The sequence below is a fragment of the Lepidochelys olivacea genome (genome assembly GCF_965140295.1).
Source record: "Lepidochelys olivacea isolate rLepOli2 genome assembly, chromosome: 2".
NCBI classification, from domain to species: domain Eukaryota; kingdom Metazoa; phylum Chordata; order Testudines; family Cheloniidae; genus Lepidochelys; species Lepidochelys olivacea.
The window spans coordinates 211,068,910-211,095,976 of record NC_140412.1 but is presented as its reverse complement, the minus strand read 5'-3'; the positions used below and the strand labels follow the sequence as shown (position 1 = coordinate 211,095,976).

The window sequence follows — 27,067 nt, the reverse complement described above, 5'->3', positions numbered from 1 at the left end:
TTAATAAATGACAGAGAAGAACAATGTTAAAAAGCCCCACTAAGGACCAATTGTCTGTACTCACCTGACTTTCTTGCTTTCAAAGCAATGACAGCAGCTAGTTCTTTCTGTACCTAACACATGAGAAAAAGAGATGATGGTTAGAAATATATAATTAAACAGAAAAATGCGGTATCGGCAAGATACAGCAAATTAATAATCTTCCAGATATTCATTGCATATAGAATAATACAGATGTTTCACTAATTTGTTTTTTCTGTTTGGTTTTAAAACCTGACCCACGTTTTCCAGCAATCCCATTTTTCTTTCAACTGGGAATGCTGTGACTTTTTTGTGATTTTAGTTTCATGTAAATTTTGCATATTCCGTAGAGATTAAGCCATTCTGTTGACTGTGGCATTTGATTTATTTTCTCTACAAACTTCTTCTCGTGTATGTACCTAAGGCTTCCTCACCTCTCAGTCAAACGTTTGTTTTTCCCTCTGTGATTGCACTGCAACTCTGTGTTTGCTTTGTGACTCCAGGGGCTAAGGTGAGTTCTCTGTGCTGGAGTTGAGCTGAGGTTTTGCAAGCATATGCTATGTATTTATTTACTCAGTAACATCTCTTCATATCACCAACTCAATCAGCTCTTCACCTCAAAAAGATTGTTTTAAGACCAAAGCTGTAATGGTAATTAATATTATAGGGTGGTATTTTCTTTCTTTCTACCCTCATACAGGTGAAATACACCAGTGCAAAGCACACCACATCATCTAAATCATGATCATCTCCTCCAGTATTTACACATTTTTACCTCATTCCATTTAGTCTGTCAGCTCTTATTTCTTACTGAAGAACAGGGATGGTCTTGCAGCGAAGACACTGGTCTACAAATCAGGAGATCAGAGTTCCATTCCTGACTCCACCACACCCTTCCTGGATAACCCAGGGCAAATCTGAATTTATTTTTGCCTCAGTTTCCCCATCTATAAAATGAGGCCAGAAATATTGATCTACTTCACAGGATGTTGTGAGGCTTAAGTTAATTCATTGGCAATGTTTGTAAAGCTAACATGCTTTGATGTGCACTGATGGAAGGCACTAGCGAAGTTTAATTCATTATTGAGTTAATTATTTTACAGCTTCCTGCAGGAAATTATTATTTCTGGAGGAAGAAAAATCTGCAATATTTCCCACTCCATCTACAAACCCACCAGTTTCTCCTCATCCTCCCAAATGAAACACAAAAGAGGAAAATCTACCTATATCCTTTTTATTGATCCCCAAAACACAGATTTATTACTTCTAAGATGACTCTCTTTTAGAAAGCATTGAAGATATAAGATTAATTCAAAAACACATATAACAATCCAATATAAACATAATAATGCTCTTGTAACCTGCACAGTTTGTCAACTCTTTTACCTACAGAGAAGGGGGGAAGGAAAATCCAAAAGGCAAAACACCAACTAAATTTTCCGTTGTCCAGTTTTGTTTTGTTTTGTTTTTTTTTTGGGGGGGGGGGTGGGAAACCCAACCTGAAACTTTAGAAAAAAACCATTTATTTGCAAAAGGTTCCCATCTGAACAAAAGTTTGAAAAATTTAAACCAGCTCTATTACCACTATTCTCAGTAAGATTCTTTTTGCCCTCCCTCAGACCAGAAGATAAACAGTGAATGATTATTTCATAAATAATAAAAAGCACAAGTTTGAGCATACCCACTCAGTGAAACAGGAATTAATATTGAGCTTAAGAACTTGATCCTAAAGGTGCTGAGCAATCTGACTCATGCTCCATCAAAATATTTAAACTATGTGCGTAACTTTAAGTATGTGAGTAGTCCCATTGACTCTTTATTGTTCCACAGCTTGGAGCAGTGATTGTCACAGTAAGGGGAAAGTATAAAAAAAGACCTTTTAACTGTAGACAAAGGAAGAATACTCAATTGCACTTCCAGAGATTCTGAAAATTATCCCTTCTTCTCATCCTGCTCATCCACAAAATAATAACCTGCCCCCTACTGCCATAGAGAAATACATGTCTTCCATAAGATATTCTTGGCCTAATAGGGAAAAGCCAAGCCAAGTTCCAACCAGAATTCTTCACTCGTTAGGTTAATGTCTACAGATGAATTCCTCTACTCAAAGAAGAACTGGAACAGAATCAGGAAACACTCTGGCCTGTTCTCCAGCACACACGGTTTCAGTTACTTCGCTAGCAGCCTCTGCCTCCACCCTATGGAGAACTTTACACGTGTTATACCTTAAATTTATTACATAATTAGCACCATGCAGCTCATGAATCTCTTTTAATGGTCCTTTCTTGATCAGTATCTCCAATGGTTTCTGTGAATGTTACCTACTGGACTTTAGTCAGTTTATAAGTACAGGAAGGTCTTTTGCACTTTGGGTGTGTCTACGCGGCAACTGGGAGTGAGCTTCCCAGGCAGGTAGACAGACTCATGCTAGTGGAGCTTGAGCTAGTGCACTAAAAATAGCAGCTTGGACATTGTTGCTTGGGCAGCACCTTTACAACTGAACACATCTCATTGGCCTTCTTCTAACCAAAAGCCCACAAAGGATTCAAGCTAAACAAGAAATACATGAATATTCTCTGTAATGTACAGAGCACAACACTGGGAACAAAACTGTGAATATACAATCCTCTTGAGCAGCAACAGGACAGAAGAATAATATTTTGTATGAATTAATACTTGTAGCTGGGTCTAAGAGTCAAACTGTCAACTGTTTCTAGGCCAGTAAATGCTTCTGGGCAATCAGAGAGGTAATTTTGTTAGTCATACATTAATAGGGTACAAGCTGCCTTGCCATGCATAGAACAGCACCTGTTTCTAGTCAAAAACGGAACTGAATGATGAGTGACTGGCAGAATCTGTACACTCAAAAGACAGAAAATGGTGTTGCAGTGTCGGTCATTTACAGGGTAAAAATTATAGAGTTAGGGGCTATTGAAAGATACAATTTCTTCACCTGTCTAGCAGCTACCTGATGTCTTGTATATCTTAGAGAATTAAAGATGCAAGACATATCCTTAACGCTATTGGAAATGCTAATAAAGACTCTCAGCTATGCCACAGACTAAATAAAACACAATAATTACCAGCAGGTAAATAGTTCAGACACAGCATGGGCCTACAAACTAAAGCTCACTAATGGCAAAATTCTAATTATATAAATTTTTATAAAATCTTCGCTATCATAGAATGTTTTTCTTAACTGCAATTTAGCTTCCTTTCTTGGCTTGTTCCCTCCTTGCTCCCTATTGGGTTTCATTACCAGGTATTGTTTCTTTTGGAAGTTTTTGCGTTCTCAGAATTACAGTACAATTTGCCTTCTCTTGATGACTCAGCCACTCTGGAACTGATTAGTTAGGGAAATGCACATTTGTTTTAAACAATAGTTAAGGGGACTGTAGGAGATAATAGAGATAGCTATGGTTAAGAAAGCCAAGTTTGGTGGAACTGCAGGAAACAACTGCAAATGATTTTGTTTCCAGCAGAATGGTTACTTTAAAAAACAAACAAACAAAAAATACCCACTCTAAGAGCAGAGACCTTTGTAAAAGACATGAAACTAACTCTTAAGGCTTGTCTACACTTAAAACACTACAGTGGCACATCTGTGCTTCAGTGTAGACACTAACTGCATAATCCTAGGTAGGTAATCCACCCCCCAGAAAAGTGGTAGCTAAGCCACTAGAAGAATTTGTCTGTTGACCTAGTGCTGCCTACACAGGGATACAAGTCGGATTAACTACACCACTTAGTGGTGTGGCTTTTTCACACCCCTGATGGACCTGGTTAAACTGACCTAATTTTCTAGTGTAGACCCGGCCTCAGAGTGCTAGTCTCACTCTTCCCCACTCCCAAAACATGGTATTGCTCTTTTCTGTGATGGATGAAGCAGAGTCTGTCAAAACAAATGAATCTAGTCTATCAAATCATTTGCTCGTATTATCAGTTAAAATGAGCTACTACCAATGTTGCCAAGCCGAAGTCTATATAAACCTACTGACATGCAGGCAGTTAAAGTGCCTGAATGGATACATTTACATTGTGTAACCTATTTAGTCATGAATTTAAGCATAATATTCTAATTATCTTTGAGTTTTGAGAAACATTCCAAGGCATCTAACACTGTTTACACATCCCGTGCGGCTCCCAAAAAGAAGCTTCTTTACTGTGTCCTTTCACTGACTGTTCAAACCAGAGCACTGTGGGAAGCCTGATGTGTGTTTATATTGCAAAGATCTTACACCACCTGCTCTTAGAGGTTTTGTGATGAAGCAAAGCATTAGGATGTTTATATAGTATATCTGTGAAGCACAGTTTCCTCATCCTTTGAGAAGTCACCAAACAGCACAGTCAGAGAGCACACATTGGATTTACTTTGTATTTTTAAAGTACAAATTAAACTTTTGAGTTTTTGTGCCTTGTTGTCTAGGATAACCTGAGAGAGAACATTTCATGCAAATTCTCATTTTCAGATTCTGAGAGGATAGTCAGCCTTTCTTACAGTTTAAACTCACATTCAAAACATTAACACAGAGAAGACTATTTCAAACTTTTGAAAAAGATGTAGAGGTGGTAGCGTTAATCCAATAGATAAATAATTTTTAAAAATGCTCATAGTTCTGACTGTTTAAGTGCACTGTCTCTTTTTGTTTGAGATTCCCCAAGTCTGTCCTTCACTAAATCTAGAAGATCCCACATATATACCTGACATTTATTTTTAGTTCAATAGAAATTTATGTAGGCACTACCTTCTTAACTATGGCCACTTAGGCTCCTGCTCTTCCATGTAGCACCAAAAACCGCAGTGGGTGCAATAACAAAGTAAAATGTTCAAAAGAATGGTCTTTTTAGACTCTTTAGACATACAGGAGGATAAGCGAGCCTCTAATCTACATAATTTTTTTTTTTTTTACATCCGCATTGTTTTCCAACATAGGATACCATTTAGATAGCATGTTTGGTTTGTAGTGGCAAACTTGACACAAATTATATATTCAGTAGCTCAATTTCTTATGGTAATTTATAGGCACAACTACTGCTTGAAACATGCATTTTAAATTAAGCCCAGATTAGTCTCCCCAACAAGACATGCAAATACCAATTTTGCCTGAAGCTGTTTATGCAGAAGTAAGATAATAGCTTGCCCATGTGTATTGGGTGAATGAATGTTATCCAGAGATTTCATTCAGTGAAATGGAGCACGGGAACTGGGTACCCCTCTGAAATGTCAAATGTGTTTAAACTGAAATAGCATGTATAATATGCCCAATGAACATATAAAGTCTAGGGACTATGGGCCAAGTCCAGAGAGGTGCTCAGCACCCTCAAGTCCACTTGACTTCCATGGAAACCGAAGGGCCTCAGCACCTGGTAGGATCAGGCCATTTAGAAGACATAAAAAGCTCAGTTGAGGCTAGAGAATTATTATTTTTTAAATCTAGATATGTACATTTTTTTCATGCAGCACTCCAGGGGGAGTTGCTGGCTTGCTTCTGGTCTTAATCCAGTAGAGAAAAGCAAGTTTTTGGCAATATCTTGTTTAGTGTCCACACAGCTAGTGGTGTGCGTGTGCATGCATGTGGTTTTTTTTTCAGATTCTGAATTTTCAGACCTAAATTCAAAGAAACTGCCTTGATGACACCTTGTCACCATTGAGCATTTTGAGACATTGGCACTTATCACCCTTTCTCCTGAATCACAAACCAGGTAACAGTGAAACCATTTTTACTGAATTTTAACTATTTTTAATGAAAACGTCACACTAATATTTTTATGGAATATAAGTGATTCATGAAGGGTGAGTATGTCATACACCATGTTCCCGGAATATGGAATGGTACATAGGGTGACATGTACATTGAAACCACCGTCACATGAAGTATGGCCACAGTCATAGTGGCATCAAATACAAGAGAACCACAAAGAAGATATTAAGTTGAGGATTGCTGCATCTTCTCACCTTAAGGCTCTGCTCAGCTGTACTCCTGCCTACATCTCCCCTATCTTTCTCACTTTAACTCCTGTGCTCCCCCACTTTTAAGTCGCTTCCACCGCTCCTGGCTCTGTGTACTCCCCCTCTCTGGCCCCATCCTCCCCCTGTTCTGGGGATATTCCTTGGAAGGGGGAGAAATGTCTCCCACGAAAGCTTATGCTCTAATAAATATGTTAGTCTCTAAGGTGCCACAAGTACTCCTGTTCTTTTTGCGGATACAGCCTAACATGGCTGCTACTCTGAAACCTCGGATTCTCTGAGTACACCAATGAGTGGAATAGAAAGATGAGGAAGGTATTCTGTTGGATATTTTAAAAATGAAATCTCACTGAAATACTAAACCAGATGAGCAAGGTTCATTAAGCTCTAGTTGGGGGAAAAACCTGTAGCAATAATAGCCTTAGTAACAGGTCATAACATAAGCAGAGATCCAATAAAACCAACTGCCAGAAGATACAGTTTGAATGCGAGTCAGAAGCTATTTTGCATACAGACTCTTTCACATGAAAAAAATACCAAATACCACAGAGAGTGGGGGTGGGAAAAATCACAGAAGAGTGCATTCAGCAGTGCAACCCAAACATATGGAAAAGTTCCATGGCAGGTTCAAACCAACCAAGTGCAAGAGCGGGCAAGACATTTGGGTGTTGGACCAGGGAGGGGAAGAGGCAAGAGGCAATAACACTAATAAAACAGACCAGGGACCCAAAATGTAAACAGCACACAAACCAACACGTTCTAGGCAAGACACAAGAAATAAAAGCCATCATTTACAGCAGTAGCAGAAACAAAACTTTGCTTAGACCTAATAAACCTCCAGAACAGACACCTCATTACTGTCAGTGACATTAACAGACATCCAAGCTCAAAACAACCTGTAAGATACCACCGAAGAAGCAAAAAAATATTTTGTATGTAATCTCAGCATGACATGAAATAATGATCTGTCACTCATTCCTAATGGAAATGTGGACTCAGACAAATCCTTATCCCCAGTTTGATCTGCTCAGTAACATACCTGTTGGGGGAGTTTGCCTTTCCTTTGTCTGTATTGGATCAGTCTGCGTGTGCGTGCGCCTTTTTTTTTTTTTTTTTAAATGTACTGTGAGGGCCAAGGCTGATTTTGGGTAACTAAAAGTTAAAATAAAGAGCTTGTGAGAGTCAGCAGGAATGGTAGTGTTGCAATGTCCTACAGTTCTATGGCAACTTGAGCTTTCTGCTGACTTTAAGGGTAGGATTTCCAAAAGCTTCTGAATTGTTTAGGAGCACAAATCCAAATGAAAATCAGTGCAACCTTTATTCCAAAATCGCATAGGAACTTTTGAATATTTCATCTTTGTAGCACATATAGATTATTATTACTGGTGTATTCATCCCCATAAGTGTTAAGGTGCTCTATGGGCAAATAGATCGCTGTTCTTGCCCTGTAGTATTTACAGTCTGTTTAGGTGAAACATGATGAATTATACCAGCAGCCGCTGGGGGATAAGGGTAAGGGAAAGAAGGATGTGAATGTGATGTTACCAACTTGTGCAATTGTATTGCAAAGTAGGGCTGGATTCAGGCAATCTGAGGCCATGGGCCCCATGTCATAGTGTGTCTCCTGCAGCTCCACCCCTGTACTTCCCCACTTGGTGTAGCATAGCCATAGAACTCCCCGCTTCCCAGAGCGGCAACATCCAGAAGTGGCAGTAGAGGTCTATACCCTTAGAAGCAGCAGGGTCAGTAAAAAGGGTCAGCTATCCCCTCCCTAGAGTGCAGGGGTGCTAGTAGGAGGGGCCCTCAATCCTTATCCCAGCTGTTGGAATGTATCTGCATGGCTGGATCAGTTCTGTTGCATCTTCTCCTCCTGCCACATACAGAGTCTTCTGCTGGGGTGGTGTTGGTGGGACCCCACAGCGGGTCTTTGAATTAACAGCCTGTTGAAATGCATGGGGCAGTTCTTTCCCAGCTGTCATTTCCGGCTCTCCGCATACTGAGACTGATGTCACTGAATGGCCTATATTTGGTTCACTTTTTCAAGTTTTTCTTCTCAGCCATAAGGGCTAGAAACCTTTTTACTTTTCACTGAAGACCAAGAGTCTGCTGTAATTACATGGCTCCAGGACCTAGGAGCCTGGGCATGAGCCTAGGGTGCCTTATTCTGGCTCTAATCATGAATTTTCAGAGAGTTATGGGAGTTTTTTGTTGTTGCTTTTTTTAAAGTCTCATACCATCTCAGAATCCTGGACTTCAAAACTCATGAAATTTCCCTTTTTCAAAATGGCCTCCATCTTCCATTTCTTTCATAGAATCATAGAATATCAGGGTTGGAAGGGACCTCAGGAGGTCATCTAGTCCAACCCCCTGCTCAAAGCAGGACCAATCCTCCATAGTTGCCCCAGATCCCTAAATGGCCCCCTCAAGGATTAAACTCATAACCCTGGGTTTAGCAGGCCCATGCTCAAACCACTGAGCTATCCCTCCCTCCCCAATATGCCCTCAGCCAAGATGGTCACTGTATATGCAGACTTTGCATGTGGAAGACTGCCACATTCAACTGTTTTCAATAATACTCAAGTCATGTTGCCTCAGGGAAGTGGCCACGTCTTGGACTCTACGGCTAGTGGGCTGGACAAGAAACTCTGAGGAGACAAGGGAACATAAGAAGCAGGAGACAGCTTGAAGAGGAGCAGGGGAAGGTTGAGGAGTTGTGCCAGGGAGTCTGGGGTCGTGCATGAAGAGACTGAACGAGGAGCAGGGGTTGTAGCAGGTGAATGGAGAAACTAAGATGCAGGCAGAGAAATGTGGATTAATGCACTTTCTCCAATGCTGCCTGCTATACCTGGCACTGAGTCCATGCCCCAGGCTGTCTACATTATGATTTAAAGATGTGATGTTAATTTGAGGTAGTTAGCTCAATCTAACCTACCAAGTTCCTGGCTGCACTAGGAAAAAAATAATGTGTTTTACAACAAGATAGCTAAGACACAAAATCCTAGCATAGACAGGGCAAACTGTAATCTTACTTTGATGCAACTTTCTGAGGTCAACCCTGGGGGACATCCAGTCTCACAATAAGAGAAACATCTGGCCAAATTCCTCTCTCTTTTACACATAGGCCTTGTCTACACTGCCATGATAAACTGATCTAAGTTCCGCTACTTCAGTTATGTGAATAATGTACTGAAGTAGACGTAGCTAGAACCACTTACCACAGTGTCTACACCACACTGTGTCAACAGAAGACACTTTTCCGCTGATTTATCTTACTCTTCCGAAGGAGATGAGTACAGAAATTGACAGGAAAGCGCTCTCCCATTGATTTAGCACATCTTCACCAGACCCACTAAATCGCTGCTGCTGCATTGATTGCAGCAGAGCCAATTTGGCTCCATAGTGAAGACATGCCCTAAGTGTAAGTGAGAAAACAATTGCTCTGACCAGTGAAACTAACATACCAATACACCTCCTCCTGCCCATGACTTCCTTCCAGAGATAAAACTGGAATTTCCATTATGGCCATTTGTCCCACTCAGACACTGTTTTCATTTGAAAGGATCCACAACTTAATAATATTTCAAATGGGATCAGTACAAACTTTGATGTGATAATCTTACCGCAGATGTGAGGCGGGCGAGAATTTCAGCATTAGTCTCTGCTGTGTCTTCTATTTTTTGATCAGGCCTTGAAAATAAAAACAAATAAAAATTATCCTTATTTTGTGATTTTCTTTGGAGATCTCTTCATTCCTGGAAAGCAAGGTGGCAAAGGATCACAACACGTTACTGAAATAAAAAGGGCTTTTTTGAGTTTTTTGCATCAAAATGAAGAGCATAACGTGAAAATGACAATAACTGTGTCAGTAGCACCAGAGTAAACCCTTTCTCATTGGTTGTCAAGTTTTCTTCTGACAAAAATCATGTAAAATGTTGAAGGACTGCTTTTCAGATCAAAAAATGAGATAAGAGTTATATTCTAGCCAAGTAAGTGGAAAAGGAGGACTTCCTTATCTCAGTTGCGCATTCAAATGTGTATTTTGATCCACTACAAGTGTATTCCATCATCATTTTCTATATAGGAAGAACTGTTGGACTATTCCAGCTGTCAAACAATATGCTTTGTTAAAAATGTGAAGGGCTGTCTTTTATAGAGCTGTGGAGTCACAGATATAAAGACAGAGGATTCCAGAAATCATTGACACATGAAGCACTGATATTTAATGAAAGCTAAAAGAATAATTATTAGACACTCCAAGTCAGCAGTGAATGGGAATGGCATTCAGATTGCAGTGATTTAACAAGTATGGAAGAGGTTACGTTACAGCAATTCAGATGATAAACAGGGGCTAGAAAATGAGCAGTGGAAAAGAGAAGAGAGTGTACAGATCCTTTCCCCAAGTCCGTAGGGCCCTATCAGAGGCCAGCCACAATCCAAAGGTCCAGGATTAGGCAAAACTTCCACACTTCCCAATGGGTGCAGTGAAGAGTGAAGGGCAGGGCTATCCCCTTGATTTTTTCATTAGTATTTTACTCCTCTCTACACTCCTTTTTCAATCTCTCCAGAGTTGTTTTTCATTTTGCCTGGTCTATCAGTTCTCTAAAGCACTCACCATAGTGCCTTTAACTCCATTTTCACTCTCCTTTTAACTGGAATTTTTTTCTCCTCTTTTTCATCATTTTCCTACCCAAATCCAATAAAGTCTGAGTTAAACTTTCAAATCCACGCTGTTCTAACTGGTTAAAATTAGGCAAAAACAAACAAAAAAAAAATAAAATGCTGTCTTGTTCTTAGTTCATTTATACATTTTTAATTAGTGCCAGGTTTGTGCCATTGTACACTGTATTAGATTCTATTGTACAACAGCATACGTGTAGTTATATTATTCGTTTGCAGGGATGTTTGTGTTCTTCTGTTTCCAAAAATAACTGCTAAACCAAAACACAAAAACAGATTTGTTTGGTACACACAGAAAAGTATTTACTCTGCCCACGCATTTAATTGCATTTCCTTTTAAGCAGAAGGGTTACCGTGTGTGCCACCTGAAGGTCCAAATAATTGTACTTTTCTTTTATGCTATGTAAGGTCTCTCACTGAAATATTTATTGAATCTCATAGAAACCTTACTGGAAATTGAGAAAGACAGAAATCAATCTGGTGGGATTATTCACACAGGAATAAAAAACCCTTAAGATATTTATTTTCCATTCTCTTCAACAGAAGCATGGTGTGCCTGTAAACTACGCAGTTATACTAAACTGCAGCTGGTGTAATAAATACAGATCCCAGGTATTAATGGAATATTCGGTCTTAGGGTACATAATTTAATTGCTCTTATGCTTTGATGTGTTTAAGGAAGCAACATGTCTAGTATATGCAAATAGCACACTGTGGTTAATGCATCTAGCGTCAGAATATTTTTCTAATTAAAACATTTTATGTTTTCTTACAAATGAATTTATTTTGAGTACAAACTAAAATGGTAATCTGCATTTGAAATCACAATTTTTAAAATGGTCCCGAAAGCTGCCATTCGAAGTCCAACAACAACAGTACTTAATTTTCTACAAACGTTACTAGCAGCCAGAATGGAAGAACAAATTTGAAATGGAGTCAGAATGTGATGTTTTTAAATACAGAACACTTCTGGCACTTCTGAGAGCCAGTGTTCCCCTAAATACTTGGCCTATCTGAAGTATGACTCCAGGAGGAGGGGTTTTTCTAGAAGTGATGCCAAAACATGGCAGCCTCAACCAGCAGATATGGCTGTAGATATAATTTACAAACCAAAAGTATCAAGGAGTACCAGCTATTTCCATTTTAGTCCATCTCCTGTTTTAAACAATACCGCAAAGGTATACCTGAATACATTCCTCTCACACTTGTGAATCATTAATAACTAATGGATAAATTAAATAAAAGATTTTCTCAGCTTTCCAAGCTTAAAACAATTGCTTTCCAAATACAGAATAGTATGAAATCAGAAATTTGGTTCTTTCTGAATCATCAGAAAGTGACCAGGAAGGAGGGACGATAAGGAGTGGGGAGGTGGAGGAGAGAAAAAAAAAAAAAAGATAAGACCCTCTCTACCTCTGCCTCCAAGGCAAATTTAGTGTCATTTTCTTTCTTTATGAAAATGTGCAAAAATGGTTGAGACATTTTTAAGTTCCATGAGAGAGGAGGGAAAAATGTTATTTTTTAAAAAAAGTGTCTAAACAGTTCAAATACTGCTGACCTTGGAAGAAGGGGTTAAAGCCAGGGCTCTGCCAGCATGGACCCTGAGAGCTGCTACAGAGTTGAGAGAAGGCTCCTGTGCATGCTTGCAATGGGCCCAGAAGCTATGGCAAGGTCTCTGGTGCAGAGCTGCTCAGGGGTGTAGGAAAGGGTTTCTCCCTCCTGCATGTTTCTGGAGTGCCATAGGGTTACAGTGGGGAAAACCATCTGAGGACACCTGCACATATAAATTAAGAGTGCAGAGGAGCCTTAATTTCCTTAAAAATGAATATGGTAAAATATGAAGTTAAACTATCACCTCAGCATCTAGAAAGGTGAAAAAGGACTGAGGAAGGACTTCCTGATGCACACAAGGGAGCTCTACTCCGATACACCTTAGAAGCTCTGCAGCTCATAAGGTTTGCAGGAGAGCTGCTCTACTGCAAATTTCCTAAGGTATTTAGGACAGGGGCTGACTCCTCACATCCTAAACCTGTATAGGACAGGATGTGTGTTTTGGTTTTTAAGCCAGCAGAGCTTTAAAATTCTGGAGAATTAAGTTCCTTTTAAAAATTCCTGCCATCTTTTTTCCTCGGGGGGGGGGGGGGGGGAAATCTAGGAAATTCCATACACAAAACTAAGCAAAAATGTCAAGTCTGCCCAGCTAAGAATTCAAAAGTCAAGATCAAAATGAATTAAATTTGAAGTGAGTTTTCCCCATGTGCATTTGTATTACACTACAGTGCTTTATCACATGATCACTTTTTTCAGACAATTCAGGGTTTTTTCCTACACTTGTAGGTATACATTTATAGCATCTCATAGTACTGTGTACTCTGTATGGTAAACAAACCATGCGCAATCCTTTATATGACAAGTTCACCTAAAAGTATACTTATGATACACAGTACTACAGATTAAGGGCCAAATTCTAGTCTCACTTACACCAACATAACGTCGATAATAATTTCTACTGATGCAATTACAGGATAGGATAATAGTTAAAATTTGCAGGCATGGGTTGAACACTTAAGTTCGCAGCTAAATTATCTTGGTAGTTAACTACTTCATCCACTTCACTGCACCTTTGGAAGGGTGTGCTGCTGTTTATAGTACATGAATGGTGACAACATTAATAAAATACATTCCTTTTGGTTCATCCTGAGGATCTGGCACCAAGCTATGGTAACTGTCATCCCCAAACCCAGGAAACCATCATATTGGCTCAGATCACTCCTTCACATGCTGTACAAGCTTACAGAGAGAATAATATTGGAGAGGATCCTGCTGCTTGCAGAAACAATGTTACCAAACGAACAAGCAGGTTTCTGACCAGGTGCAGCTGCACCAACCAAGTATTAGCCTTAACACTACACACAAGTGAGATTCTAATGAAAACTCTGGACTGGGGCAGCTTTCTTAGACTTATCTGCCACATACAACACCATATGGAGGAATGGTCTTCTGAAAGCCAGCAAAATTATCCCATGCAATGCAATGATAAAATTCTTCTGAGAAGTTCTGACCTGTCGTAGATTCCTTGGTGACCAGGTCAGCAGGCTCAATGATGGCCTGTCAAATAGATCAGTCCTAACACTAATCCTGTTTAATATATATACCAGCACCCTTCATCATACACCACCACAGAAATTTTTCTATGTTGATGACATTGCTCAGACTACACAGGCATGGGATTGACCTACAATAGAACAAATCCTAACCATGGACCTTAAAACCAGTGAAAAATATTTCTTATATTGGCGGCTAAAACCAAACTCCACTCAGACTGCATTAGCGTTTCATCTAAACAATTGAAGGGCTACAGCAGAACTGCACGTGGACTTCTGTGTCCAGCTGATAAGAAATGATCCCATCATGAAATATCTTTGTGTGACATTAGATCAAACCCTCACATATCACCAGCACCTGAAAAATATTCAGGACAAAATAAAAAATACATGTACATTTCATCCAGAAACTGGCAGGAACAATCTGTGGGAGCTGATGCAAAGACTTCACAGAACTCTTCACTGGCCACAAACTTTACAGACCTCTTAATTACTCTGCCACAGAATGCTGTTCACCCATCTGAACACACAGTTTCCACACATCACTTGGCAACTCTCAACACCATTATGTGGATCATTACAGGCATAGTAAAAATCAGTGTCACAACTGTGGCTTCCAATATTAGTGCACATCCTCCCACCCCAAATTCATCATGACATGAGAATCCTTTCGGAGTCCCATCATATTTGAGAATACAAGGATCTCCCAATACATGAAGACCTAAATAATATAAAAGACTCCAATTTAAATCCAGAAAACCATTTGGGATTGCAGTTTAAGGGTTTGAAGACTTGGGATGTTCCCCTGGAGATTAATAGCAAGCAAGGTGGAAGCATGCCAATGTCCTGAATGAAGACCTCATCAAGGGTCCAAATGAAGAACCCAAAGGTTTTTCACTCCCACAGAAAATATGGTCCATTATGAATAACAGCCACATGACAGATGTGCCTACTTGCTCCACAAATGAAAAGTGACACCTGTTTGTGGAAAGAAACTTCAAACAATGGAACACCTTGTCAACCAGTGCCCCACACAATCATATCCTGATGGTAGCTGTGTCTCACCCAAAGCAATTTCTTGGATCACCAACCTCGACTGCACATCTAACATTGCTGTTAAGCTATGACAACATGCCATTCTTTTATCTGCATAAGTGCTCATATGGGTGGGTAAGGACTCCAGAAACTCCTGCCATTCATTTTATTTTAATGTCTTTTTTTTCTGTGGAATTAACATATAGTTCAAGTCTGCATGAGTGAACACAATAATACGTAGAATAGTAGCCCATCCCTAAGTTTTGTAGAACAAATCATTCCTGGTGCAAAGCTATCAATCAATTGAATTACATCAGAGATTAATTTAGTGCTGTAGCCCCACTCAATCTTTGAAACAAATAGGATGTGGAATACCAAAATTAGTATGAACAACAAAACAAATGAAGCAAGGGAAGGAGAAAGTGTTGATTTATCCTCCCCATCTCTCTTCATACTTCTCTGTTCTCTGCCCTACTCCCATTCATCCCTCATTCTCTTTAGTGAGCTCAGTTTAGTCCAGGGGTTCCCAGTAGACAGAGCCCACCGCTGCATGGCTGAAGCCCAAGGCTGGAGCTCAGGGTCCGAGGAGGCAGTGGGGACGGACCAGGGGCAATGCAGGGAGGTGGGGGCGTTAGGGCCCACTGGCTGCCACACAGGGCTCAACAATTGTCATTTGTTATATGACAATTTTTCCTAAAATGTTTCCTAAAATACTTAATTAGCTTCAGGAAAAACAAATAAATATGCACATTATATAGGGCCCTACCAAATTCGCAGACATGAAAAATGCATCACGGACCGTGAAATCTGGTCTCCTCCACGTGAAATCTAGTCTTTTGTGTGCTTTTACCCTATACTACACAGACTTCACGGATAGACCAGCATTTCTCAAATTGGGGGTCCTGACCTAAAAGGGAGCTTGCGGGGGGGGGGTCACAAGGTTATTTTAGGGGAGGGAGTCGTGGAATTGCTGCCCTTACTTCTGCACAGTGCCCCAGCAGCAGAAGCAAGGGTGGCAATACTATATCATACTCTCCTTACTCCTGCGCTGCTGGTGGCGGCTATGCCTTCAGAGCTGGGCTCCTGGCCAGCAGCCACCACTCTCTAGCTGCCCAGCTCTGAACGCAAGGCCGCCACCAGCAGCAGCATAGAAGTAAGGTGGTAGTACCACATCTCCGCCTATAATAACCTTGCAACCCCTCGCCCCAACTCCTTTTTTTGGGTCAAGACTCCCACAATTACAGCATTGTGAAATTTCAGATTTAAATAGCTGAAATCATTAAATTTACGATTTTTAAAATCCTATGACCGTGAAGTTGACCAAAATGGACCGTAAATTTGGTAGGGTCCTATACATATCCAAATTATTGTAATTTATTTATGTGGGGGTTTATTTTTCCAGACTCAATAAAAAATAATGTACAGGTATCACTATTCTTTACTGGACTTAGAATAGAAACACGAATAAGGTGCTTTGCATGTTCTTGTCTTTTTTTGTTGTTTCTTTTGCTTTTTCAGTTGCCTGGTTTGGGGGTTGTTTGTTTTTGTTTGTTTGTTTGTTTTAAGACTTGCTAGTAGTAAGTCTGCTTCTGTGAAAAGTGATATTTGTATGTTTGTTATTATCACTTTCCACAGCAGCAGACTAGCTAGCTGGAAGGCAATGAAAAGTGATATTAAAAAACATACAAATATCACTTTTCACAGCAGACTTACTCAGCCCTGGCAAGCCAATGGACAAATTAAGCCCTGGACGGGTGGCTGGGAGAGGCAGCGGGGATCTGGGGGGATAGATGGGGGGTAAGCCCAGGGCCGGACCCCGGGATCGAGGGCCAGAGCCCTGCAGCCACATAGCCAAAGCCCGGGGCTGGAGGACACATTGGGGCAAGCCTGGGGCTATGCAGCTGGGGGACATCGTGGGAGGCAGCGGCGGCTAGGAGAGATGGATGAGGGCCGGAGGAGGCATCGGGAGCTGGGTGGATGGAGGGGAGCTGAGCTTGGGGCCAGTTCCCGCCACCACACGACTGGGGGCAGGGGCTGAAGCCCAAAGCCCAGTGCCCATCACCACACAGTAGGGGGATGGAGCATGTGGCCAAAGCCCAGCAACTAGATCCTATGGCCCCATGGCCAGAGCCCAAAGCCCTGCGGCCGGTGGACAGAGCCCACCGCTGCATGGCTGAAGGCCACGGCTGGAGCTCAGGGTCCGAGAAGGCAGTGGGGACCAGGGGCAATGCTGGGGGGGCGGGCGGGGTTAGGGCCCACTGGCTGCCACCCAGGGCTCAAGCCAGAAGCCCAAGCCCCACCACCCTCTGGAAGGTGAGGAACTCACACCGGCTGCTTGTTCCTCTAGCATTTGTGGCTCTAGAGTGGGCAACACCCAATCCCTGCTGGCAGCCCAAGGGGAGGGGTCGCTGCTTTGCCTCCCCTCACTCCCAATCACCACCCAGGAGGCTGTGACCACAAGAAAAGCCCCCGGTGGCAGCATTTGAGAAACGCTGGTTTAGTCAGTCAACTTAAGCAAGCTGGAAGCATTTATTTAAAAACGATATAGCACATACAGATAAAGGCTTTCAAAGATCTCAGTCTACAGTATTGTTTTTAGAATTGTTTTTCATCAAAGCAAGAAGCAAGACATGACTTTGGGGTTTATCTAGGATAATCAGTGACCATCGCATGGCATGTTATTCCTTTTACAATTAGATTTTAGCAAAAGTCTATTACTCACACCAAGCATTGAGAATTTTGAAATTGGAGGAGCCTACTTTGTATTTAATATCATACTCTGGAGAACACCATCATGATTCAAAACTCTCTTCCTTCAGAAAACTCAGTATGACAGGCAAAGACGCATGAGTAAAAGTTTTCAGTGACAATGTTCCCAAAAGAAAACCACATTCTATGAATGTGAGCAGGAAAAAGCTGGAGATGTACATTAATATATAATTGTATAACACAAGATGGGTAACTGCCTGCACTAGAAATGACAGTTAATACTAGAACAGCAGACTATAAAATACTGGCCTTTTCTAGCAATGTTCAAGCGAATGGAATGCCTCCTTAGCTAGATTCTACATGTTATCTAATCATACCCCTTCCCATCATCCTTCACACAGCCTATGAATCAGAACTTTCTGGTGTATCCTTTTGACTAAGAACCTTCAGGTGAACAGCCATGAATAAATGGCTTGATTTTCAGAAGTACTTAGGACCACAGCTTCCATTGAAATCAAGATGGAAGTCCCGCTGAGGCCAATGAGAAGTAGAGGTGCTCACAGTGCCTCTAAAAGTCAGGCCATTTATTTTAATGCCTAAATATACAGTAGATTTAGATGCTCAAATATAGGGACATAAGTTTGAAAGTTTGGTCCTGTTCATATGTGCCCTTTATGCTCATTTCTAGTATTTTCTGTTAGAAATTTGCTTTAGTGAAGTTCCTCTAAGGAAGGAAGGAAAGAAGTTACAGAAAAGTGTTTCTCTTTAACAGCAAAGAGGATAGTTATAACTATAAGGCTAAAGCTAAGACTTCCAGAGACCTCTGTGACATTTTCACTTCAACCCCGGGGCAGCGGGGCCGGAGCTGTCAGCCAATGGGGCCCTCCTGCAACTTCCAGCCGCCATTTGCAGCGGGCCCCTCCCCCGTAGCCCTAAGCCGCTGGTGCAGGAGGCGAGCGGGACCCTGCAGCTCCCAGCTGTCATGAGCAGACCCCACAGCTCCAAGCTTCTGCCAGCAGCAGGGCGGACCCCTGCTCTCAAACACCATGGGTGGGGAAAACCCTGGAGCCCCTGCAGCAGTGGATGCTGGACCCTCCTTCCTCCCCATTTTGTCATAGTTATTTTGAAATAAAAGTCAGAGACAGGTCACAGACTTCTGTGAATTATTGCCCGTGACCTGCCCAAATCTTATAGCCTTATCTATAAATAATAATATTTACTTATAATAAAAATATCAGGATTGAGGCCTCATTGTGCTACGGACTGCACAAACTCAGTCTCTGCTCCCTACAGCTCTTACACTCTAAATAGACAAGACAGGCAAAGGGTGAGGATGAAAACAGAAGCACAGAAAAAGTGAAATGACTTGCCCACGGCCTCAGAACAAGTTAGTGCCAGAACTGGGACTAGAACCCAGGTCTCCTGACTTCCACTCTGGCATCCTACACATTTGACCACAGTGACTTTCTAAATGCTCAGTTTAACAAACCTATTGATACAAGAAATAACCCTCAAATGGAAGCTGTTACATGTATATATAATTTTGTATATAGTCTGTCATTATAATCCAGACATTTACATTCAGCAAAAGTTACAAAGAGGAGGTACTTACAGATTGCATATAGCAGCCCTGGGTGAAGTAAGAGGCACTAGCTGCAGTAAGAGTTTTACACCATTTTGCCATCCTTCATCTCTTTCGAATTCACAGAAAAGGTAAGTACATTCATCAGCTGAGAACTGGTAGAAAACATGAGTGTCTTGAAAATAGAGTTGTCTGTCCACTGTTAGAAAAAAATAAAATGAAATACCTTTTAAAGTTTCTTATTCCAACTTTACTCATAACCATATATTTACATATTCAGTACTAACTCAATGCTTAGTTTGACAGCCATCAAGGACAAAATGATTAAAACTGAACTTTGAAGCAATCAAATACAGTCTGGCTTTAGTTAATTTCAGCCAAGTGATGCAGCAAAAGGAAAAATCTCAGAATAAACGGAACATCCAGGTTCCTGGAGTTTAAGGCAATGGAGTGTGGATACTTCAGGAACAGAGAGAGCTCTGCCTTTAAGGGACATAGCTGTCAGAGAGGTCTTTCACCCAGCAAATTCATGAGCATTGTTTTTCATTAGCCTCTAGCTCATTTCTTCTGCTGAATGCTTTTCTACAGTATAGCAAGATCATGAGGAAGAACAGGATACATGAAAACAGGAAGGAAAATATTGGAAAAAAAGAAAAATCTTAAAGTTACCAAAGGGATCAAATACTTTGAATATTCATTCTCCCTTCACAATGCACATATTATAAATTCATCTCTTTTAAAAAGATGTCAGGCTAGATTCTGTCCTGTATTATGTCACTTCTGCCAGCAAGGGTGAGGGCACAGGGCTCTCAGCACCATAATGCTCTTCCTGCAGGAGAATGTGATAGCATGATGATTCTTAGCTGACACACCAGGGAATGAACCAAGACCTCCACAGCCAAAAGAATGAGCTGCTACAGCTAATGAGTCAAGGCTTCCTAGCTTGCACTGTGATATCCTTAGCAGATCCGGCACCAAAGGGAACCTTTAACACATATATTCACCAGTAGGTTACATAAGCACAAGGTTTCCAAATTCCTCTGTACTTTGAAAGGAGTGGGGACAATTCACTAGTACAGACCCAAATAGTCATGGGTAGGGAAGGGCCATGTATGGACAAGATGGGCTGGTGGTGCACTGATTCTCTGGCTATGGAGCCCTGGATGCAATGTGAAGCTGTCTTCCCATGGAAAAATCCCTGAGGGTAGCTACTGATATCAATATCAACACCTGTGTCCCAGACTTCTGGGACACACTCTGCCCTAGCTTAATCTGTAGTCAATGGGGAAACACAGAGAAAGGAAGGGTGAATTTGGCCCAGCATGTTATCAATGAGTTGAAAATACCTCTTCATGTACTGTGCTGTATTCTCTAGTTATGGAAAAGAAAAAAAATACTAGTTACTAAAGAAGACACGTGATGAACCAGTGATTTATAGTGACAAAGCAACTGCTGACTTTTTGAAAATAATGCAAAGCACCTGAAGAAAAAATAGGTTTAGATAGATATGAACATGATCTGCAAACTGGCAAACAGGCAATTGCATTTCCAAAGAGAAAACTGTATCTGAACTGATTCATATCTTATATTTATTAAGTGAAACATCACATGGATAAGTCTATATCAAATTAATATTAAAGGAAGTGACTTAATTAAAAACAAAGCAAAAATCAATCAATCAATCTACATTTTTCTTTTTCCTCCTCTCTCCCGGCAAACATAAATTTCATTCTATGTATGAATGCCTTACTGACCATGGTAGGACTTGTTTCCATAACACTGACCTGATAACACAATTCCCATATCCAGTAGGAGCTGCCATACACCAACTGCTGTAGATCGACACTTAACAAAAGGACAGTGCTCCAACAGCCAGTCTACCAGTTCTGATCCAACACAGCTTTTTCTAAAAAAAGGCAGGACATTTATTTAAAATTCATATTGTATTCCACAACATTAGTGTTTGACTATATATAAAATCAGTCATAAGCTGTATTGCATAACATTGTGTAGCAGGTATTAACTGGACATGAAAATGTATTTATCTATCTCATGGGATGATGAACATCTGATGTCCATGGATACCTGCCTGTAACTCAGACACACCCCAATTGAGACATAATGCAATATACTGTATTTATTCCCCACAAACAATCTGAAGTACCTGTAAATTGTTGCAATGCAAAGGGTTTGCTCATCTTAACAGACAAGGATGTCACATGATGATTAAAAATTATATTTTATCTCATTACTGGCTGGGTGAGATATAGCTATGTAGATTATATTGTGTACGTATATATAATATTTTTTATAAATCAATGTTAAAAGTAGGAATAGACAGCCCAAACCATATTAACAGTTGAAGTCATTTGAACCTTCAGCCTCAAGCTTAAAATGCTTCAAATATAGATGCAAGTAGTAGAGCTAAAAATTATATAAATGGTCCTGACTTGGGACTGGGGGTGAGCCTTTTTACTAGGATTTACTTTGTGTCACTGCATTACTAGCAAGCAATAGCCTCACTTTTAAATTCAATAAAAACAAACAGAATCTGCATTTTGTTTTTAAACACAACACATGAATTAATGGCATTAAAATAGAAACCTGTGATTTTTGCATAACCGAAAATAGGAAGAACTCTTGCACTGTAGCATAATGTGGTTGGAGAGTCTTCATTTAAAGTCAAGATATTCTGTAAATTACACTCAGAATCACGATGTAAACAAACCAGGGCTGTCAATTCATCGCAATTAACTCATGTGATTAACTAAAAAAAATTAACTGCAATTAAAAAAATTGATCACGATTAATTGCACTGTTAAACAATAGAATACCAATTGACATTTATTAAATATTTTGGATGTTTTTCTACATTTTCAAATATATTGATTTCTATTACAATGCAGAATACAAAGTGTACAGTACTCACTTTATATTAATATTTATATTATATTTATATTACTAGTTTTTAGTACAAATATTTTCAATGTAAAAATGATTAAAAATTATTTCAATTCACCTCATACAAGTACTGTAGTGCAATCTCTAGTGTGAAAGTGTAACTTACAAACATAGATTTTTTTTTTGTTACATAACTGCACTCAAAAAAAAAAAAAAGTAAAACTTTGGAGCCTACAAGTTCACTCAGTCCTACTTCTTGTTCAGCCAATCACTAAGACAAACAAGTTTGTTTACGTTTACGGGAGATACCGCTGCCTGCTTCTTATTTTCAATGTCATCTGGAAGTGAGAACAGGCATTTGCATTGCACTTTTGTAGCTGGCCTTGCAAGGTATTTATGTGCAAGATATGCTAAACATTCGTATCCCCCTTCATGCTTCAGCCACCATTCTGGAGGATATGCTTCCGTGCTGATGAGGTTCATTAAAAAAATAGCGCGTTAATTAAATTTGTTACTGAACTCCTTGAGGTAGAATTGTATGTCTACTGTTCTGTTTTACCCGCATTCTGCCACATATTTCATGTTATAGCTGTCTCGGATGACGATCCAGCACATGTTGTTTGATTTACGAATACTGTCACTGCAGATTTGACAAAATGCAAAGAAGGTACCTGTGACAGGTTTGATCACAGAAATCCCCTGGGAGCTGCCACCTGATATGCCAAGACTACTTCTGCTCCTGCTTTCCTGCCCTGGCAGCTTAGGACTTCAGTGCCCTGCCTGGTTTAAGCCAGACCCGCTAGCCTGCTGCAAACCCAGACGCAGGTCTGAACCACGTCCCCTAACAGCTGTAGGCTTAACTAAAAGCAGCTTACAGAAGCGTTCCTGTCCTTGACACTCAGATGCCCAACTCCCAATGGGGTCCAAACCCTAAATAAATCCGTTTTACCCTGTATAAAGCTTATACAGGTTAAATTCAAATTGTTCACCCTCTATAACACTGATAGAGAGATATGCACAGCTGTTTGCCCCCTCAAGTATTAATACATACTCTGAGTTAATAAGTAAAAAGTGATTTTATTAAATACAGAAAGTAGGATTTAAGTGGTTCCAAGTAGTAACAGACAGAACAAAGTGAATTACCAAGCAAAATAAAATAAAACCTGCAAGTCTAAGCCTAGTACAGTAATAAAAATTGAATACAGGTAAAATCTCACTCTTAGAGATGTTTCAATAAGTTTCTTTCAAAGACCAGATACCTTTCTAGTCTGGGCACAGTCCTTTCCCCTGGTACAGCCTTTGTTCAACCTCAGGTGGCAGCTAGGGGATTTCTCATGATGGCTGCCCCCTTTGTTCCGTTCCACCCCCTCATATGGCTTTGGCACAAGGCAGGAATCCTTTATCTCTCTGGGTCCCGCCCCCCACAAATGGAAAAGCACCAGGTTTAAGATGGATTTCAGTACCAGGTGACATGGTCACTGTCCTGTGAGACCCCAAGCTTTCATTCCTCCCAGCCTGACTCACAGGAAGGCCTGCCTGCAAACAGAGCCATCCACAGTCACTTGTCCTGGCTGATGGGAGCCATCAAGATTCCAAACCACCATTAATGGCCCACACTTTGCATAATTACAATAGGCCCTCAGAGTTATATTTCATATTTCTAGTTTCAGATACAAGAGTGATACATTTATCCAAATAGGATGACCACACTCAGTAGATTATAAGCTTTGTAATGATACCTTACAAGAGACCTTTTGCATGAAGCATATTCCGGTTACATTATATTCACACTGATTAGCATACTTTTATAAAATCATATAGAGTGTGTCACAGTACCAATGTGAGATTTCTAAAAATAGCTACAACACTCGACCCAAGGTTCAAGAATCTGAAGTGCCTTCCAAAATCTGAGGGGGACGAGGTGTAGAGCTTGCTTTCAGAAGTCTTAAGAGCAACATTTTGATGCGGAAACTACAGAACCCAAACCACCAAAAAAGAAAATCAACCTTCTGCTGGTGTCATCTGACTCAGATGATGAAAACAAACATGCACTGGTCTGCTCTTGATCGTTATCGAGCAGAACCCATCATCAGCACAGAGACACATGTCCTCTGGAATGGTGGTTGAAGCATGAAGGGACACATGAATCTTTAGCACATGTGGCACGTAAATATCTTGCAATGCCGGTTACAACAGTGCTATGCGAACACCTGTTCTCACTTTAAGGTGTCATTGTAAAAAACAAGTAGGGAGCATTATATCCTGCCAGGGTGGATAAAAATCAATGATTTAAAAATAAAAAATAAAAAAAATCTGTTTTTTTTATTTAAATTGGATTTTTTTTGATAAAATGCTTTTTAAGGAAAAAACCTATCTAAAGATAGTTTTAATTAAGATACATTATAGCTCAAAGATATCTCATCATGGAATACGGATTATAAATTCTAGTTCTATAGTATGAGATAATATATTCATGTAATGTTTAAGAAAAGTTTTGTAAATGAGTTCCAATAGTTCATGGATTAGGGACCAAATCTTATGGAGTTCCAGGGGCTTCTGTATAGATTATTTAGATTAATCTTTCAATCTACGCAATGGGACTCAGTGCTCAATCGAACAGTTTCACTTTTATTTCTACTGCCTGTCCCTCCCTTCTCACATTTATCTCCAGACTTCTTCTCCTTGTCCAGATCTATTCCGCCCCCAACAATCTTCTATTCATTTAACTTTTTAAAACTTTGCACTTTTAGAGAGATGTAAGGGATTAACCCTGTGTACACAAATTTGCAGAGGGACAATAGGGTTGAGGTCTTATTTCTCACCTCTATATATTATTTATTCATTTAAAAACATTTTTACTGTTAACAAGCATGTTATCTCTGGAGACACAAATCCACAGTTTGAGAACTGCAAAACAAAGCATCTCTGATGGTATCTTCTAGACTGAGCACTGAGTCTCATTGGATAGATTGAAAGATTAACCTAAATGATCTATACAGAAGCCCCTGGAACTCCATAAAATTGGGTCCCTAATCCATGAACTATTGGAACTCATTTACAAAACTTTTCTTAAACATTACATTAATATATTGTCTCATACTATAGAATTAGAATTTATAATCCCTATTCTATGATGAGATATCTTTGAGCTATAATGTATCTATCTTTAGATAAAATGCTTTTTGAGGAAAAAGCCTTTTATCAAAAAATCCAATTTAAATTTAAAAAAACCGATTTTTTAAAATCATTGATTTGTATCCAACCTGCAGAAAAATAATGCAAGTTAATTAGAGCAAATTAATTTTGTTACCTGCAAATTCCTGTAAGGTACACTCTGTCTTTAATCAGGTCAGAAGCTTGAACTGTAAAAATATTCCTGAGAGCTCTCCCAGCACATGAAGAACTCTCTCCATAAATCTAAAATGAAAAGAGAGATTGCTTTTTTATCTAGATACAGAAAGTTAGAACACTTAAATACACAAATTGTTACCGAATTAAGTTAAACTGGTATAAATATGGTTAAAACTGGTGTGATGTAAGTCTACATCTGGGTTTACACCACAGTAGTTAAACATATTTATCTATATTGGCAAAAGTTTTCTAATGTAGACAAGCCAAAAATTGTACAAGTGGCTCTAACTGGAGGCTATATTCATAAACTACTCAAAAGTTAGGATTAAGCAAATGAAACAAAAAAATAATTCTTCCCACTAAGTCTTTTAGCATGTGGAATTAAAATGAAGTTTTAAAAATACCTTGTTTGAAGGGTTTTCCAGATATGGATTTGAAATTCGTCTGGACAAATTCTGTAAAAGATAGATTGATAAAGTCATTATCTATAACCAAAAATAGGAGTAAGAGAAAGGTAGGTCATTTATCTGTTGAAACATGGGTTACAATCATTTATAAATCACCAGAGGTATCCTGTGTGGCCTCATTCTAGTCACTTGTGCACATCTGTTCACATCATAAAGACCTACAGTAGGTCCAGTATTTTTTAATGATCTGAAAAGGGAGGTGAGCAGTGAGGTAGTACAACGCAGAGGATAAAAATTATTTAGGTTATTCAGGACCAGAGTGGACTGTGATGAAATTCAAGAGAGACCTAAACTAACTAGTTGAAGGGACAACATGAAGGCAAATGAAGTTCATTGTTGATATATACAAAGTAATGCACATTGGTGGGAAAATTTTAAACTCCTCATATGCCTCCAGAGTGCTAAACTGACTATCCACCTAGTAAATCAATAGCATCCCCTCATCTAGAGCACAGTACGCAGTGCTGATTACCCCATCTCAAAGAGGATATTGCAGAGTTTAGAGAAGGGCAACAAGAAACTCATATAGAGTATATAGATGGCTAATTCCTTTCGTTCCACGGAAAACTGTAAACAAGCAAGGTGATAGAGATGCATTTTGCTAGTCCCATTAAATGTTGTGCAGATATTGCCGAGTTTTACGCAGGTAAAGTTTCTGTTTCCCATCTACAGTTTGTGCTGCATATATTCATTTTGTCAACAAGTCAAAAATTTAAAAAAAATTTAAAAAAACTGAACACTCTAAAGCCTTATGCTCACACCTGCCTTGGTGCCTCAATTCAGCACACACCACTGGGAGGCAGGTGGAGTAGAAACTCAGCCCAGTTGATGCTGAAGCAGCTGTAGTAGAGAAGGCAGGGCCAGACCAGACCAGACCTCTACCTCTCAAACCAGCACACAGCCCTAGCAGTGCATCTCTCCCATCCACCTTTTTCTTAAAAACAAAAAACTAAGAAAGAAAAACAATGCAAAGACAAAATTTTGTAGGTTGCAAAAGTCAAACACCTGAAAGTTAGGAAATGCCAGACAGTGTTGTGCAATGAATAGGGCCTCAAAAATATGAGTTACTGCTATTTAAGAATTGCCCAGACGTCAAGGCTTTTAAAAGGTGAGAATAAAAACCTTTAAATCTAAACAGCAAGGTTTCTTCAGAGACTTTCCAAAGAGTCTGAGGAAACTCCGAATTTCTGCAGCATTTCACAAGAGTGTACTGTTGGTGAAACCAAAGATACTTCCCTTTTTACCCTGTTTG

At 39.9% G+C, this 27,067-nt stretch overlaps 1 protein-coding gene across 1 annotated transcript in view; it reads right to left on the bottom strand.

The window, feature by feature from the left end:
- Window positions 1-27,067, bottom strand: part of RAPGEF5 (Rap guanine nucleotide exchange factor 5) — a 218,244-nt gene that overhangs the window by 153,454 nt on the left and 37,723 nt on the right. The window contains exons 2-7 of the mRNA XM_084618683.1: window positions 25,753-25,803; window positions 25,308-25,414; window positions 20,881-21,002; window positions 19,127-19,295; window positions 9,610-9,676; window positions 65-113 (exon numbers count right to left, since the gene is read on the bottom strand). Coding sequence (XP_084474809.1) covers window positions 65-113; window positions 9,610-9,676; window positions 19,127-19,295; window positions 20,881-21,002; window positions 25,308-25,414; window positions 25,753-25,803 — 565 coding nt within the window. The remainder of the gene's footprint in view (window positions 1-64; window positions 114-9,609; window positions 9,677-19,126; window positions 19,296-20,880; window positions 21,003-25,307; window positions 25,415-25,752; window positions 25,804-27,067) is intronic.